The 16,243-nt window shown below is 40.1% G+C and overlaps 2 protein-coding genes across 4 annotated transcripts in view; both read right to left on the reverse strand.

Moving 5' to 3' along the window:
• The window catches only part of vps26a (VPS26, retromer complex component A), a 20,436-nt gene extending 4,260 nt beyond the window's left edge, over positions 1-16,176 (reverse strand). The window contains exons 1-9 of one of the 3 annotated variants that reach the window (XM_019895838.1): positions 16,028-16,176; positions 14,378-14,527; positions 13,924-13,999; positions 13,067-13,223; positions 12,795-12,959; positions 12,613-12,719; positions 12,327-12,428; positions 10,966-11,075; positions 10,747-10,890 (exon numbers count right to left, since the gene is read on the reverse strand). In XM_019895838.1, coding sequence (XP_019751397.1) covers positions 10,774-10,890; positions 10,966-11,075; positions 12,327-12,428; positions 12,613-12,719; positions 12,795-12,959; positions 13,067-13,223; positions 13,924-13,999; positions 14,378-14,527; positions 16,028-16,030 — 987 coding nt within the window. In that variant the 5' untranslated portion in view covers positions 16,031-16,176 and the 3' untranslated portion in view covers positions 10,747-10,773. Of the gene's footprint in view, positions 1-9,337; positions 10,891-10,965; positions 11,076-12,326; positions 12,429-12,612; positions 12,720-12,794; positions 12,960-13,066; positions 13,224-13,923; positions 14,000-14,377; positions 14,528-16,027 lie in introns of those variants that run through there. The other 2 variants (XM_019895837.1, XM_019895836.1) reach the window with 2 other exon arrangements.
• On the reverse strand, positions 1,257-8,839 carry supv3l1 (SUV3-like helicase). The gene is made up of 16 exons (XM_019895833.1): positions 8,421-8,839; positions 7,677-7,754; positions 7,324-7,431; positions 7,121-7,235; positions 6,764-6,932; positions 6,571-6,682; positions 6,264-6,341; positions 5,417-5,508; positions 5,027-5,207; positions 4,818-4,911; positions 3,856-3,975; positions 3,657-3,756; positions 3,470-3,550; positions 3,202-3,378; positions 2,687-2,835; positions 1,257-2,023 (listed from the first exon to the last, which is right to left on the reverse strand). The coding sequence occupies exons 1-16, from the start codon at positions 8,695-8,697 to the stop codon at positions 1,609-1,611; spliced, it is 2,346 nt and encodes a 781-aa protein (XP_019751392.1). The 5' UTR covers positions 8,698-8,839; the 3' UTR covers positions 1,257-1,608.
• Positions 16,177-16,243: the final 67 nt, after the last annotated feature.

Raw genomic sequence — 16,243 nt, forward strand, 5'->3', positions numbered from 1 at the left:
TAGAGGGTGTGCACACTTGCGCAACAGTATTTGTTTATTTTTACTCCCCTTTTGAAAAGTTTTTTTTTTGTCAGGTAAGAGGTAAAAGTTTGGAGGTAAAGGTTTTACAATGTTTTATCCTAGCGTCCTTTGTTATATTACAAAAACCTATTGTAGTCTTTTTGACAATGATTAGACATTACATGCACATTTTTTTTCTGCAGTGAAAACCGCCATCTCATAAATATTTTACATCAACATTGTTTTTGTTTTTCTTCCCAGTGGAGTCAAATGACTGTCATGACCATTATGTCAAGGGGTAACCTTACCAAGTGACCAGCCAAATTTCTCTGAAGTCATCGCCTATGCTCCTCACAGCCACTATGAGGCATATTTGCACGGTATCTGGGGTTTGGTATAATATGGTGTGGGTTTTTTTCCCCCTTGGCATTTACATTTTTTGTTAAAATCTTTGATAGCAGAACATACGTGTAATGCTTACCTTTTGTGAATGCAGTTGGTATGCACAAATGGGCAATCCAGTTCTTTTCTGAAGCCCGTTTGCCATTGTTGACCCACAGTCAAGCTGCATGACAGCAACAATAGCTTTAGCGTTATTGCAGAAACGACACAGTATTGTAGCACATGTCGCACACAGTCTTTCCAAAGTCAGATTGCAACATGGCCGACTGCAGGACACTGGGTCACCGTCTCAACTCTTAACCACTTCTTGATATCAGTAAATCATGGGAATACTTATCATTAACTTGATTAGCCCAGTGTATAAGCTAAGGTAAGGAATTATTACCATTAATATCACTGGTAGGGTTCGAACCTGGTTGGTTTGAATTCCAAAGATACTTTTTTTCCACATATTTTGAAAGGTTGAAAAGTTGATATTTTGAATTCAGAATTCCCAAATGGCTGAATTTCTCCGACAGTGATATCGCCAAAACAAATTACTAGTCGAGAATCAGCTACACATAAAGCAAAAAAAAAAAAAAAAAGAACAGAAAACAAAAAACTGATAGGCAGGAATGACTTTACTATTTTCTTGTCAACCACTTCTATAAAATTAAAGAGGAAGTCAACCCCAAAGTTTCTTTTGAAATGTGTTCTATGCACTCCCACTAGTCTAAACACAGAGTTCTGATTAATATTGTTTTTGTGGAATATGACTTGTCCATCTCAGGGGGCGGCCATTTTGCCACTCGCTGTCGACTGAAAATGACATCACAGTTGCTCAGGGCTCAGGAAACAACCAATCACGGCTCATCTACTGAAAATTCGGAATCTATACATTCATTTGCGTACATAACAAGACCGTGCATGATTTTTCTAAATACTGTATTATAATTCCATAATTGCATAATTTTCGATTGTTCATTGACTAGTTGGGGGGGAGTACAGATGTTAATACATTATGAAGTGTGTGGAGGTTCACAGGTTTCTTACCCAGTAGAGGGTTAACATATCTGTTTTTATCAGGTCGGAGAACTTTTTTTTAATCCAAGAAGTCAAGGATTCCTTCCTCTGTCCTTTAAACCACTCCCCCTGTGTCTGTTGCAGCATGTCTGAGGTCAAGAGTCCATCTCGAAGTCCAGACCACATTATGTCCTACATGATGGTTCATTTCCTCTTTTTCCTCTTATTGTCTTGGTTGCCATTACTGTAATTTTTAGCATCCAGTGAACTCTGATTGGTGGATTCCTTCCTCTGTCCTTTAGACCACTCCCTCTGCAACTGTTGTAGCATTTCTGTGGTCAAGAGTCCATCTCGCACCAGGCGGTTCGCGAGTGAGCTGCCCAGGGCCTGTCCCGAGCGTCTGGGAGTGCTCGGATTCCTTCTGCCTCCTGATGAGTTGCTACTAGTAGTGTCCGTTTGTCCGGTATTTTTCTGAATCTGGAGCGGGCCGGTGATAGCCGGGTCTGTGGCTCGGATGAGACGCGTGATATTGCGAACTCCCTCTTGGATGGTGGTGTCCAGTTCCCGTTGAATTTCTCGGACGAAGGCCGTATCGGGAAACATGTCCATGAAACGGTAACTAGACGAGAAGCAACGCAGAAGGTTAGCATGATAAAGGAAATATGGCCAAATCTAAGAATGTAACAGTATTATCATAACGTTAATAAAATAACATAATTGGGTGGCCAGTAGTTCAGCGAATCGATTTTCAAAAATTTTTAAGCTATTTAACTGTTTTGGGATCATAGTTTGGGGTAAATTTATTATTGATAATATTTAAAAAAAAGACAGAAAAGTCACTGAGTTTTTTTTTTTTTAACAGAAATTCGCTATTTGCAGTCAACCTTGGTCCCTATCTCTACTTATATATTAAATAAAATACATTACATGGTTTTGTGTTCATGTTTTTGCACATATTTTAAATGGAAAATGGGCTTTCACGTGTACAGTATTGCGAACACGGTTCTCAAAAGCGCTTAAACACTGTTTCCTCATTCACATACTGATGACAGAATGAGGTTCAATATTTTGCTCCAGGACACCTCACCAGGTCACAAGGGCTGATAATCGAAACCACCACTCTACCACTTGAGCCATGCTGCCCCTTATTTCACCATCTACAAGAAAACTCAGCAGCCAGGTAGCTCTTGTACAGTTACAATTTCTAGCAGGTTGAAGCAGTTAAAACGTCAGTGATGCTGATAATTCGTTGAAATTTTAACGGCGTCATTCACTAAAATACCTTAACCAGAGGTAAAGATCCAACACGTCGTGAACGGCCTCCAGGTGAACCAGGTCTTTGATGTTTTTGGGCGGGGCCAGAGGCCAGCTGACATGGCGGCAGACCCAGTCGAAGGTCAGGGGTTCGTCTCGGCTGAATTGACGGGCGAACTAGAAGAGAAAGAGGAAGGAGAATCAGAGCAGTGAATGCACGATTCACATACAACAAGTGTGTGACATTGGATGACAAGTTTTGGAATTATATTTGTCTCTTTTTGTCTCTCTTCAAAAAAAATAAAATATTGGCATTCAGACAAAGCTAAGGATGTTTCACAATAACTCATTAGGGGATTAAAATGAATGTGTGTGTGTGTGTGTGTGTGTGTAACTATGTTATTGAATATATTTTGTTGGACATACAGCGCTTCAGGAGTTCATCAGCATCACAGATTTTAGTTTCACGAGGCGATTGTGTGATTGTATTCAGCCTCAAACCGGTAAATTCCCATAAACCAGAAGTCCATCGTCCCCGCTAACCTTTAAGAAAGACGTGCACACAAAAGGCTGCTTTTTGTTGATGGGAGCCGTGCAGAAAACGTAGCGTGACCTCAGGTTGAGCGGGATGTGTTGAATCATGTCAGCCAGGAATTTAAAGTCGTCAATGTTACAGACAAAATAGAGGCCGTCCACCTGGGAGAGGCTCACAAAAATGTCCTGGGGGGGGAAGAAAAAAAAAAAAAAAGATACAATTTTCCCCCAAAAATCTGATCATCAAAAAAAACATACTCCAATTGGGCTTACTCACAATAAGGTTAGAGAGAGTCGCATCAGGTAGATGATAAGCAAACATCTCAATCTGCTCTGCAGTTGGATGAAGACCCGCAGTCTGAGAAGAAACACAAACACATTTTATGGCCACATTAGTGTGGGGACTAAAATAAAACTATTGATCATCTCTCTCGACAGCATACGACAACAGAAGCATTGAGCACCTCTATGGGCTCCACCGTGTGACTAAGTATATCCTTAAGCACTGGAAGATCATCTCTGTGCATGGTGGTAACCTCTCCCTCTTTGAACTTGGAGGAGAACCTGGAGGAGATGGCGATGCAGAAAACGTAAGTATAATCTGACAGATGCGTACAAGAAAAAAGAAAGAAAGAAAGAACAACAAATAAATAAATGAGGGACCTTCCGGCTCGCCCAGCGATCTGGAGAGCCTGTGACGTGCTGATGGTCTCCATCTGCTTCTCCCCTTTTTCATTGACGTTAGGCTTCACGAGACTGTTGAAGATAATGCGTTTGATGCTCCTGAAGGGAAGAAAACAATCGATCCGTTGAGAACTGCGGTTTATTTTTAAGTTGTGCGCAGAAATGAACAGAGAGAATATTCTTCAGATGAATACAGGTCTAAATCAAGCTTTAGTTCCAATTTTGACATCAGGGGCCGTCCATTATTGCACTCGGCACTTTCCCTGATTCAGTGCAACAACTGGGCCCCGGGTCGCATTTCCAAGATGGCAATGCCCATGAAACCAGGCTTCACTTCCCACAAAAACATGGATGGTGAGGGTAATATAAGTTAATGATCATTTTTTAAAATGAAATATTGACAGAATTCATAGATATTTGGAATAAACTAAATTTGATCAACCAATCAATCAATTACAATTTCTGTAAAATCAAGCATCCAAAACGAGGTCATCAATGCCATACAAACCACCAATGAAAAAATTCACCCAGATTTTACTGCCCCCATAAAACATTGACTCTGCTGGAAAATGGCAAATATAAACTCATAGCTAATAACTAATCAGCCCACTGGGGTTCTTTGGTTTTCAAAATAAAAAGTCATTTGCAAAAACAGTGTAAAAAAAGTCAGTGTAAAACAGTTTTTGAATAATAAAATAACGAATTTTAATTGACGAATAAATTTGGTTTGTAATTAAACTATAATTAACCAATAACTTAATATGAATGTTGAATAAATGAATTGTTTACATTATTGTAAGAAATTTGCCAATCAATTATTTGACGAGATAAACAATTTTTAAAAATCCATTATGAATTGATAAATCCTTTTTCATTAAGCAATTTTAGAAGGTAAAAAAACTGGGAAAATTGTGTGTCTGTGTGTACACGCTAGCACTTACAAATTAAGGCCCATCCCAATTGCATCTGTTGCAACCAAAATTTTGCAGGGGTCATCGGGGTCGTTGAACTTCTTGGCCTGGGACAGTTTGGTACCTGAAAAAAAAATGGGCTTAATCTTCGCAAAACTGTGTTCTAACTTTACATGAAAAAAATGTTCTTGTCTGCGCATTGTGGGATAAAGCAAACTCTCTCACACAGGTGTGATTACCTGGAGGTAAACTTCCATAAATGACAGCACATTCCAGCCCTCTGGCTTCAATCTGTCTGCTTATGGAGTAGATGTCATTTTTACTGAAGCACACGATGCAATCCCCTGCTCTTAGGTTGTCCAGAGACTCCACAGCGCTGTCCAGGATGGAGAATGGCGTTAAACGCTGGTAGGTGTGGACCTGGACAGAGTCAGACACACTTGATTAGGTAGAACTGTTCTGTCCAAATAAAACCAATGCAAAATATGGTAGCAAAAGATGTGTTCAAAAAATATTTTTTTCTCCTGAATTTTGATACACCTTTTATTGGCTCTTGTTAGATTTTTGAAGATGTCCAGTGAACGCATGTTGCATGCCACATGTCATCCATGGAGAATAATGTAACTAACCTCCACCTCCTCTCCAGTGGTGTACATCAGTTCTCTGACAAAGTCAATGGCTGCAGGTTCCCCACACACATGAATCTCCTCCGCGCAGAGACCTGTGCAAGCGTGATAGAGGTAGAGACAGACACACACGCGCACACACACACACCACTTTTTTAACTAAATGAGGGGGGCTAGGGGTAAACAATTCCTGTAGCACAGAATATTATAAAAACACTGTAATAAAAATGAACAACAAACATTTGATAACTAAACTGAACCATTATTAACGTAGATATTTTGTAAACTGAATGGATCCAAAGGGTCGTTCGGTGATTCGTGTGCGTGCGTGTGTGTGTGTGTGTGTGTGTGTGTGTGTGTGTGTGTGTGTGTGTTTTCACACGAGAGCTTTTGCTTGCGCGTATGAGTAATCGTTAATATTTTGTGAACTGAATTATGCACAGGGTGGTTCAAGGATGTGTTTTCATGTAAGGGTATTTTTGTGCGCGTGCGTGAGTAACATTGACATATTGTTCAATGAAATAATGCACAGGGTAGTTCAGGGTTATTTATGTGTGTTTTGTGCTTGTGTGTGTTTTTTTTTGTGTGCATGTTTTTTAATGCTTGTATTTTTTTGTGCACATGTGCCTCACGTGTTTGAGAGTAACGTTGAGATTTTGTTAAGTGAATGAATGCAGAATGCACAAGCTGGGTCAGGTTTTCATGCATGTGTTTTTTTTTTGTGCTTGTGTGTGGTTTCTGAGTGTGTTTTCACAATGTGCGCTTTTGTGGATGTGATTTCATGCTCTCTAGTGTGTTTTTGTTCATGTGTGCCTGCGTGCGTGTGTCTGTGCGTGCGAGTGAGACAAACCCAGCAGAGCTCTGGTCCAAGCCCAGCCCCTCGAAGAATCTCTGATCATTTGAATTTCATCAATCACAGCCACTTCATCTATAAAAGATTGGTATAAAAAAACAAAACAACTTTAGATTACGTGATGTGGTCAGGAGAAATTTGTTTAAGGAAATACAAATCCCATTTTGAGAGGAAATGGTTCTCTTGATGACCAGCAATTCTATTCTATTTTAAATGAGCCCAGACGCAGTCGCCAGCAATTGAATTAACTGTTCATCCAGAACTGCGTGTCATGTGGTACTGCACACAAAGGTTACACACTCACATGGCGTTGTGACGCTGCACATCTCGATGGTGCAGGCCACATGACCAGACACTCGTCCTTCAGTGTCCACAATCGTCCTCTCCTCGCCGGTCACCAGGTCGCATGGGACACCCTGAAAATAGACCATTAACAATTATAGAGAGCGGGCATACAATACACGGATGTGAGGGACAGAGGAAGTTACAGTACGTACGGCCTGGTTGCTTTTCTCAAAGATTTCGTGGGCGAGAAGTTTGAGGGGCCCGCAGTAGACCCCCGACTTTGCAGCCAGGTAGCGTTGGATGGCGTGGTAGGTTTTGCCACTGTTGGTGGGGCCGGCGTGGAAGATCACCTTCCTCTGGATGGCACGGGCCTCAGGATACCTAAAGAGCGCACACACACATACAGCGAAATAAATTTTAAGAGAGGAAAACATCATTTAGAAGAACAATTAAAAATAGTGAAACTTTTGATGATTTATTTTTTTATGATTATAGCTTACACTCCAACTTAGAACTTCCCTAGAATATGAATCATTTTGCCCTTCACTGTGTATATGGTGTATGTTTACCAGTTGGCAGGAACTCTGAGGTCAGATATCTTCCTCAGGTCGTCCATACAGTCAAGCATGGGAAAGATCTGCTTGGCGTGTCGCATGAAGTATGGGTAGATGTCATCGATGTGACCTTGACATCAACAGAAAAAAAAAGAACCCAGTAGAACTTTTTCCATTCCTTCCTTCCATTTTCCAGATGTACACATTTTGGGACAGACCTGCTCCGCAGCAAATGTCGCTGAGAATGATGTGCAGATCGGCAGGTAGTGATGTCACCTCCAGGATATATTTCCTGAAGTTGATAAAGGCCTGGTGGAAGAGCCGTGCTGCATGAACACAGAGACACATTTCAGATAGCAAAGCGTGCACACAAACAACAATAGTGGTCTGGGGTGGGAGAAATTTCCGATTTGCCCGACACCATGTAAAGGTGGTCCCCAAAGTGGGGAGGTTGTTGCTGCGGCAACTAGACAAGGAAACAATCGAGGATGCAATTTGAAATTTGCCAGCATCATCGGAAAAGCTGAAGTCCAATCCGATAAAGGAGTCATTTTTTAATTATTATTCTCACCATCCAGTCCGTTATCTGCAGCCAGCTTCTGCATCTCTTTCCTCTTGTAAAATCGGTTCGCAATTTTCAAAAGTTCATCTAAAAAAGGAGAACACAGAGAATAAATGTGCAATTCAAAAAATTATTTTATGAATCAATTTCTAAACATTAAATTGGTTAATGCAATGTGAATACAAAGGTGTAAAAATTACATTTGAAAATGGCAAAACAAGTTTAGATACAAATTTTTTGATATGAATTACTTAATGTAAATACCGTAATGTAATAAAAGTCAGCTGATTTGATGAACATTCAACATGTTTTAATTATTATTAATCTGTGATATAATCGAAAACATGCATAATTACTTTTCACTTTTTAAAAATAATAAACAAATTGTGCATGTTTCTTTTATAAAAGAATTGGTCTATTCGTTGTAAATAATAAAATAAAAACATTAGCTAAACAAAAATTTTACATTAAGACATTTTATTTGATTAATTCAGTACCAGCCAATTCTAGACCAAGTCTGAAAAGGCGTTTAAAAACGTCTTTGGGAGTGAATGAGTTAAATGATTAGTGATTTAAGTTGAATTAATGCATTTATAATTAAGACATGAGAATGAATTACTACTTTAAGAAACTTTGCTAATATTTTACGTCAGTTGTCATTTTAAAACTCAAATGTGGACCTTGAGCTCTAAAGTTTGCCCACTGCTGGGCGACAAGAGCAGCATTAATCGAGTTCAACTTGGGTTTACTGACTTTTATCCAGAGGCTGGGTCAGCTCCGCTCCCACACTCCCTTCATCAGACAGGTCAGTCTTCAGCGTAAGAGGGACAAAGAGCGAGGTGTCCGGAGGTTTGGAGGATGAAGAAGAATTCCTGCTGCTAACCACGGCACACGTCGGGTGCTCTCTATGCGACGAAACAGACCCCAAATACGCATGACAGCTACTTCTTGCCAGGCGGGCTGTTCGAGTATTATTAACATGGCGCCGAAGCCGAGAAAACAAATACAAACATCGGTTTACTGACATCATTTCCCAACTCTAGTTTATAATACAAAAACACGACGTATACCTGACGCCATAGCTCTAAAAGAATGAAAACTCAACACTAACTTGACTAGAGGACACATTTCTCTTCCTACTATGCAACATCGTGGGACAGGACCGGTCTCCGCGTAGATGTCCACAAATATGCCTGTGTCAAAAACAGATAAGTAATTGAGTTTGCCCAAATATTTTCAAAGACAAATTACTTATTTTTAGACCATATATATTTTAGATATGTGTATATTAATAAAATGGCTGTGTATTGTACAAGTTACAAATAAGTAGTCATTTATAAACGGGCATATCTGGACACGTCCCGTAAAGTAGTTTATGTATATTTCAGCACAGCCAATCGGATTACTGTTATGGCTCTCCAAAATAAGGCGGGACTCACGCAACTGAGCTCGTTGTGTAGCAAGTACGAATTTTAAAACAGCATATTATTTTCAAGTGGGTGAATTTTTGTGTAGTCAATTCGTATATTTCAATCACCCTATATTTCTTAAAACGTATGTAGGTCACGATTCCAAATAAAATTACATGCAAAGGGATTATTGATCCAAATAATCAGTGTATACTTTTGATACGAACAATTTTCTCTTTACCTACAATAAATGACGCCATGTAACTGTCAATATAAATTTGCTTTATTTATGATTTCAGTTTTTAAGGGATTAATTCTGTACATACGCACATACTGTTCTTATGGTTTGTTGTTGTAAGACACCATGCAAATAGGGGAGGACAGTGTTTTCTTTATCTCTGCAGGTATTTAAAGGATAAACATATCACCTGATTAGAAAGAAATAAATGGGAGTATGGCAGCAAGAAAATAATTCTCAGACATAAATGGTTCCCAAAAATTGAGAATAAGAGCCATATTCAACTGGTGAGTGGAGAGACAAATGCTGTACAGTGCACTTGAGTGTTTCCAAGTTTATGAAACTCATGGAGTCGTGACTTTGCACATGCGACAAACACAAAATTCCAATTAAATCATTATGCAATACAGTATATAAATGGCAACTGAGTTTACTGTTGCAGATAAAGTGGACATTTTAGCACCTTTGTGCAACACGGAACTTATGTGCTATTTCCCCATCAAATGGGTTTGCTGACATCGTACAACCGTTTAAATGTTTAAATGAAAGTATCACAGTGAAATACAGTGCTGAATTTTTTGAGGACTGCAACAACAGACTTGAGCAGAATTATTACATTGAATGGTATTAACCGAAAACATTAGGCCCACATGCAAATAAAAACTGCCAGGTATGTGTAGGTGAGAGCAGATGCAGACCAAAGATGTCCAACAAATTACTCAGAGACTTTAGAAACAGTGGATAATCTGCCGTAAAACTCTTGACGTAATTGCTGACAGCGACCCAAAACTGTGTAAACCACGTGAAATACCTTTAAACCTTGAAATGTATTGTATCTATAAAGTAGCGTCATCAGGAAGATCATTCAGGTTTACAAGCTGAAAACTCTTGATGAAACTGAAAACAAATTACATGATTAAAAACCAATGATGGGCATTTGCTTCTCAGTTCCGAAGTAAGAGCAACTTTTTACAAGATATGCTTACTGGTGACAGTGTCACCCTACAAGGTGGCTCACCAAGAGTGCTGTAGTGTCCATAGTAGGTGACAAATTGTAAGAAAGCACAGTGTATGTGTGTGTCCATCAGACTGGAAAAACAGCATTGCGTAGTAGTGGCTGGTTCCACACCAGATGATGCAAGCGAATGAAATCCTGTTAGCAAAGAAGGCGTAAGCGGTTGCCGTCTTCTTTGTCCTTGTCATGTCAGCGTGTCGTCAGGCATTCGGCAGAACATGTGCTCGTGCGTCCAAATAAGAGTGCTATGGTACTGCATGCTGGCAGAAGGACAGCTCACGTGTGTAGCTGAGGTGACGGAGATGTCATTGAGTGTGTGTTTATGTCAAGTTCAAGCAGACAGTGGGGCAGCTATCACATGTCTGACTGCTCAGCAGTGAAGTCCGGCTGTGTGTGTGTGTGTGTGTGTGTGTGTGTATTTTCAGTTCATGGCCTCACTCGCCCTCACATCTCGGGCTGCTCCGCATTAACAGGCTGAGTTTGGGAATCAGGAGACTCATAGCGCTGGAGGAAGTTTCGTTTTCTCATCTTCTCTGGGGCTTTCCTCCACAAAACGATCTCCTAAGGACGCGGACAAATGCATTGTTATGAGTGAGAACTGAGAACAGATGAAAAAGCTGTGTGCAGATGATTTACCTGCTGCTTGAAGTATCTTCTATCTTCTTCATCCACCAACACTAGATTCAGGAAGTAGCGTACAGAGAACTTCTTGTTGACGTCCCGCATGGTGGCTGTCAAGTCGTACCCTGGTCAAATGAAAGGCAAAAGCTCATAGTGTACATTGTTAAGACCCATACAAAAAAAATATATATATAGAATGTAGAAAAGAATGTTGATTACTACCCAGCCAAATTGAATGTTTGAATGGGGGAGGGAAAAAAAATCAGCAAGAATATAAAACGAAGCTTGAAAATGGTGACAAATCCTGAATACGCGGAAACCATGCCCACCTAACTGTCAATTGTCAATCAAATACAACTTCTAAGACTGGGAAAGGGCTGCTACTCCATCGAGCATCTTTCTTATGTCTCCACATAACTATGAGCTGTAAAAATATATTAACATTAAAAGCCTCTGTTGGCTGGAATATATCAGGTCAGTATTGTTTTTTTCCACTCAACGACAAGCCGACGCAAAGCCCATCTCCACACGGTGGCCGTCACATCCAAATTTTTTATTTCTGTTTACCTCTTTCTTTTGCCATCAACAGCTGTGCCCTCATGGCTGACAATGAGACCGCACTATCCATTTCGTACTCCTGCAAATGTGAGAAATCACTTGATACCCTTCACTACAAAGGCTACGTTGGTATCTCGTATTGGAGACAAAAATGACTGCAGCCAGAAGATGGCGCTGTTGATTCAGGGTGGCTAAATAGGGACAGCTCAGATGGTCGAAGGCAAATAGGCAGAAATCTGCTTTGCAAAGCAGAGATTCATGTGGATGCTTTGTAGCCATGTACCCTCCTCATATCTCATCCCACATGGTTCTGTGTCTAAGGCAGGTTGCGGGATCTGTAATACGTTAACTCATCGGACCCCATTCATCACAGATTAAAATAAATACATAAACATTTTAAAAAGCAAATCTGTATGCTTGTTTCTTGCAGTATATGTTCCATCATCCAGCTTTTTCTTTAAGTGTCAAGACAATGATTAGGAAAATATTCTTGTGGACAAAACATTTTATTTTCTGCCATCTAGTCTTTGTACCATTATTTTTTTAAAGTGTAAAAATCATCCTAAGGAAAGGATTATTAATTTTCCCCATGCTCTATCAATACTCATTAGTCACTCAGACGTGTATTCCTTCTCCGATCTGAACTGTCATTATATTTACAAACAGATTATATTTTAATTAAAATATTAAGTCAAGTTCAACAACATTTTCAGCTGTTGGGCATATATTGGAGGCTGGGGGTTGAATGTTGCTTTTTCTTTTCACCCCCTTCCATCTCCCGTGGATCAAGAAATGAGTAAAGGGAAAAGTGAAGTTACCTGCCAGAAAGAGTCTGATGGGGATGGATTCTCCTTTAACCGGTGCGCCATCCATGATCTCATACTTTGCAACTGTATCCGTCTCCGTGGTCGTACTGGGCCCTATACAAGGGTAAACAAGAACATTATGCACACTTGGACAGGAGACAGCAAAATGAAAGAATGTCAGCAATGACATGGAGGTCTCCATGTCACTTTGTTGTTCGACTTTTCATTAACAAAGAAACTGGCACACGCAAAAAAAAAAAAAAAATGCTTTGCTTTAATATGAACTTTGAATGCTCACCTATGCCTGTTATCTCCTTCTTAATGAGCTGAAGCTCCATGTGCTGGATCTTGATCCTGACCAGCAAAAAGTAAATCTTCCCGACAATGACATCCTTTAAGTGGTACCTAGCAATAAGACACATTCGAATGGGGATATTAAAAAAAAAAAAAAAAAAGTGGTTATAGTGGCGCTCGTCTTACTTGGATTTATTGTATTCAAACTCGATGTGAAGGCAGTCTTCGATGCCGACTTCCATCTTGATAGAGTTGTTGACGTCCGGGTAGGTGGCCAGCTGGTGGACAATCAGCTCGTACTCCTTCACTAGATCTGACAGTCGACGAACTATTGTCACCCTGAGAAAATACCTACAGGAACGCAAAGGAAAAGCTCCATTAGTCATCCGCTTTGTTTGATGACTTTTATATGACAGCTGACGAAAAAAACAATTCTCTTAATGGTGCCATGACATGACCTTAGTCTGACGTTAGCGCCCGTGTACGACTCATAGGGCTTCTCCACCTGCATGAACTCAAAGTCGTAGCTTCTGTTCTGCGTGAGCTCTCCTGGCAATGCCAACTCTTTCACCAGATCCACAAACTCGTGGGTGTTGCTTTTGTCTGAGAACAGCTCTGAAATCAAAAAAGGAGCACATGTTCGGCCCAGGGAAGCTTTTTGGGACCGTCCCCAACCGTTCAATTATCAGGAAAACTTGCAAATCCATCAATGCCTAGTTTTGCCATTCACTGTGTTTTGATGAGGCACAAAATGCTAATTTAGACACGTAAATTGCTGTGCGAAGGCGCTTATTTCAAGTTCTGTGTAGTTTAAATTTTGCACCCTAAATTTGCCATGTACATGACTACTATGATTAGTTATTTCCCTGGATTGTTGCTCAGTCTGCCACCTGGAGGCGGCTGTCCGGAACAAGCACAGCAGGTGAAAGCTGCCTCCATCACATCAAGCAACTTCTGATGGTCTTATTATTGGCCGTTTGTGTCATAAGAAATGTAAATATTCACCTAAAAGAGAAAGAGAGACAATGGGGCAGTGGGGCATGATAGAAACTTTTCTATCGTCCTGACGATATAGTTTACATTGTCATATCGTCAAGCTCGAGTAAGTAGCGATCAAATGCTTTTCATTTACAGACTGAGATGTTTTGTAAAGCATCGAGAACTAGGAGCTTGAAAAACAAAAGCGATACATTTGTTTATCTATTTATACAGGCCACATTCTCTGGTCATATGACAAGACCCTACCATTTTTTTTTTTTTTTTTTTTTTTGACGGGGGAGCGGCGCGACCAAGTAAAATACCATATCATGCTCACCGATCTGTCCAACAAACTCAATGCGGATGCCCTGATGCTCCAGTCGTTTTCCTCCCTGCTTCACATTTAGATTCACCTGCGGGACAAACATGTTTTATGATGATTCAATTATGCTTGTTGGGACAAAACTGTAAATGACAACATTTAGGTGTGCAAAAAAGTGCAGAAATAAATACCCTTCATATGATTATAAGTTAATTTAATGTCTCGAATACACTGCCTGTCATTAAGTTATGAAGAAAATAAGACATATGACATTTGCAATGGATGGCAATTCGGCAGTGGCCAAATTCGAATAAGTCAGTTTGCATTCACTACAATAATGCAAGGAATATTTGAAGGAATAAAAATACAATAAATTAAGTCATTCAGGATGTAAGTGGATGTATAGACAGTGATCAATAATTAAAAAAATAATAAGAAGAATCAAAAGTCAGGCGACAGTTCAGTTTACCTTGCCGGACACAGATTCTCCATCATAGAACATATAATGTTTCTCCATCTTTCCATCTTCTGTCTTGAGTTCAGCCATCTTGCGGCTCTCAGCATCGTTGAGCAGCACATCAATCTCACACACCGGCCCAAACAAACCCCCCAGGAAACTCTACAAGTACAGCACACAACGTTAGCGGTGACACAATAATGGCAAAACAATTGACTCAGCTGTTGGGACAAGGATATATGAGCTGGAGGTTTACAAGCTGATAACAATATAATTTTTGTAACAGAATATGTACATTCATATCCATTCGTTTATTCATAGGACGTTCACGTATGTAACTAACAACCTACGTAGTTGAAAACGCGTAGACTGAGAACTGTGGAGTACTCAATTCTAGAAATCATTTGTTTTTCAGCATTCCAGCTTTCCATTTTTTTTTTAAATGAGCACTTTTGTTTTCATTCGAGGTTATCTGGAGACATTTCAAAATGCATCTTCCTTTGAGATAGCCTGCCAATTTTGAGCGCCTCATTGTTGGATGCAAGTGCACACATGCCATGCAAAAAAAGCAAAAGTTCGAGAACTTGGGATTTTTTTCATTTGTTTGTTTATTTATTTTTAAGTCCAACTTGAAAGCTAACAAAGCAAGAGCTTGATTTTTTTTACGAGTTTTAACCCTCATTTATGTACTTTCCGATTTTTGTAATCATTCAAATTAGTCAAGGTTGTTAACAACTCTCTGTGCTGTGTCAAATTAAGTACCCATTGATTTTCACTTTACAGTGACTTTAACTACTGCATCTAACTTTAAATACATGTTACATTTGAAAAGAACTTACTTAACCACAATTAAAAGTCAACATGCACTCACGACAGACATGAAATACTCTTCAACTGATGAATAGCTTTTCACAGGAGGTCTCCGCATGCTAACACCATATAAGCTCACAGGGCGTGTACAGTTACACTTCTCCTATCAACTTACAACATCCTGTCCAAACCAACAACCAAAAAAAAAAAAAAAACCCACATAATTATTGCCACATACTAGTAGCAACAACCCTTATGCACAAAAACAATGCAATGTGTCACCAGGATGTCAGGAGTCTACAATCTAGTGTCTGGGTGGAGTCGGAGGGGGCGTGGTTATTCCTACAGCTAACAGAACAGTCCATTAATGAGTTTGCAGTGTAGAAAAATACAAAAATGACACCCAAAAAAAGAACGCTCCAACAAAGTCAGTAGGGATTGGTTTAGGATGAACATTAATCCACTTCATCTAAATTTAAACCGCGTAAACGGCGTCTATATTTCAGTGAACCATCTGTCGTTGTGACATTTGACGCAACTTATTGACAGCATTACGAAATGTGACATTAGCGAACACACGTGGTGAACAATTCAAGCCACCTTAACTTGTAAACCAATAGTCGTGATTTACTTCAAAGCAAGAATCAACCACAGGCGGCCTCGTACTTTGCTAATTCGACCATCCCTGCTAGCTCCTCTGTCAGCTTAAAACAAAAAAGAAAAAGAAAAAAATAAATAAATAAACCACACCGGAAGCACTTTTCCACTACGCACTTTCATCGATACAAGACGCCCCATTTTTTCCTTCATATGGTGCGAACCCCAAATCCCAGTGGTCGTTTTCCCACTCACCATCTCGGCCGTCTAGTAGGCAGTTGAAGCTAACAGCTTAGCCTCGCTAAATTGTAGCCCGTGCGCGTGCGCGCGGACCAGGCGTCGCGTGCTGTAGACTGGTGGTCACGTGACGCAGGTCAGCTGGCTGTGAGTTGGGCAGAGACGCTCACGTGATCCTTGACCAGAACCGGCCAGACCTGTCAACTTCTCAGCGCTCGCTGTATTTTATATTTT

This window comes from Hippocampus comes, unplaced genomic scaffold (genome assembly GCF_001891065.2).
Source record: "Hippocampus comes isolate QL1 unplaced genomic scaffold, H_comes_QL1_v1.1 scaffold80, whole genome shotgun sequence".
NCBI lineage: Eukaryota > Metazoa > Chordata > Actinopteri > Syngnathiformes > Syngnathidae > Hippocampus > Hippocampus comes.

Excerpts from the sequence above, each read along its gene's own strand:
- supv3l1 (XM_019895833.1), bottom strand. The coding sequence starts at position 8,697 with ATGATGTCAGTAAACCGATGTTTGTATTTGTTTTCTCGGCTTCGGCGC. Across the intron at positions 7,432-7,676 it reads TGCAGATAACGGACTGGATG|CACGGCTCTTCCACCAGGCC; the intron begins GTGAGAATAATA and ends GTGTTCATGCAG. Across the intron at positions 5,208-5,416 it reads CCACTGGAGAGGAGGTGGAG|GTCCACACCTACCAGCGTTT; the intron begins GTTAGTTACATT and ends GACTCTGTCCAG.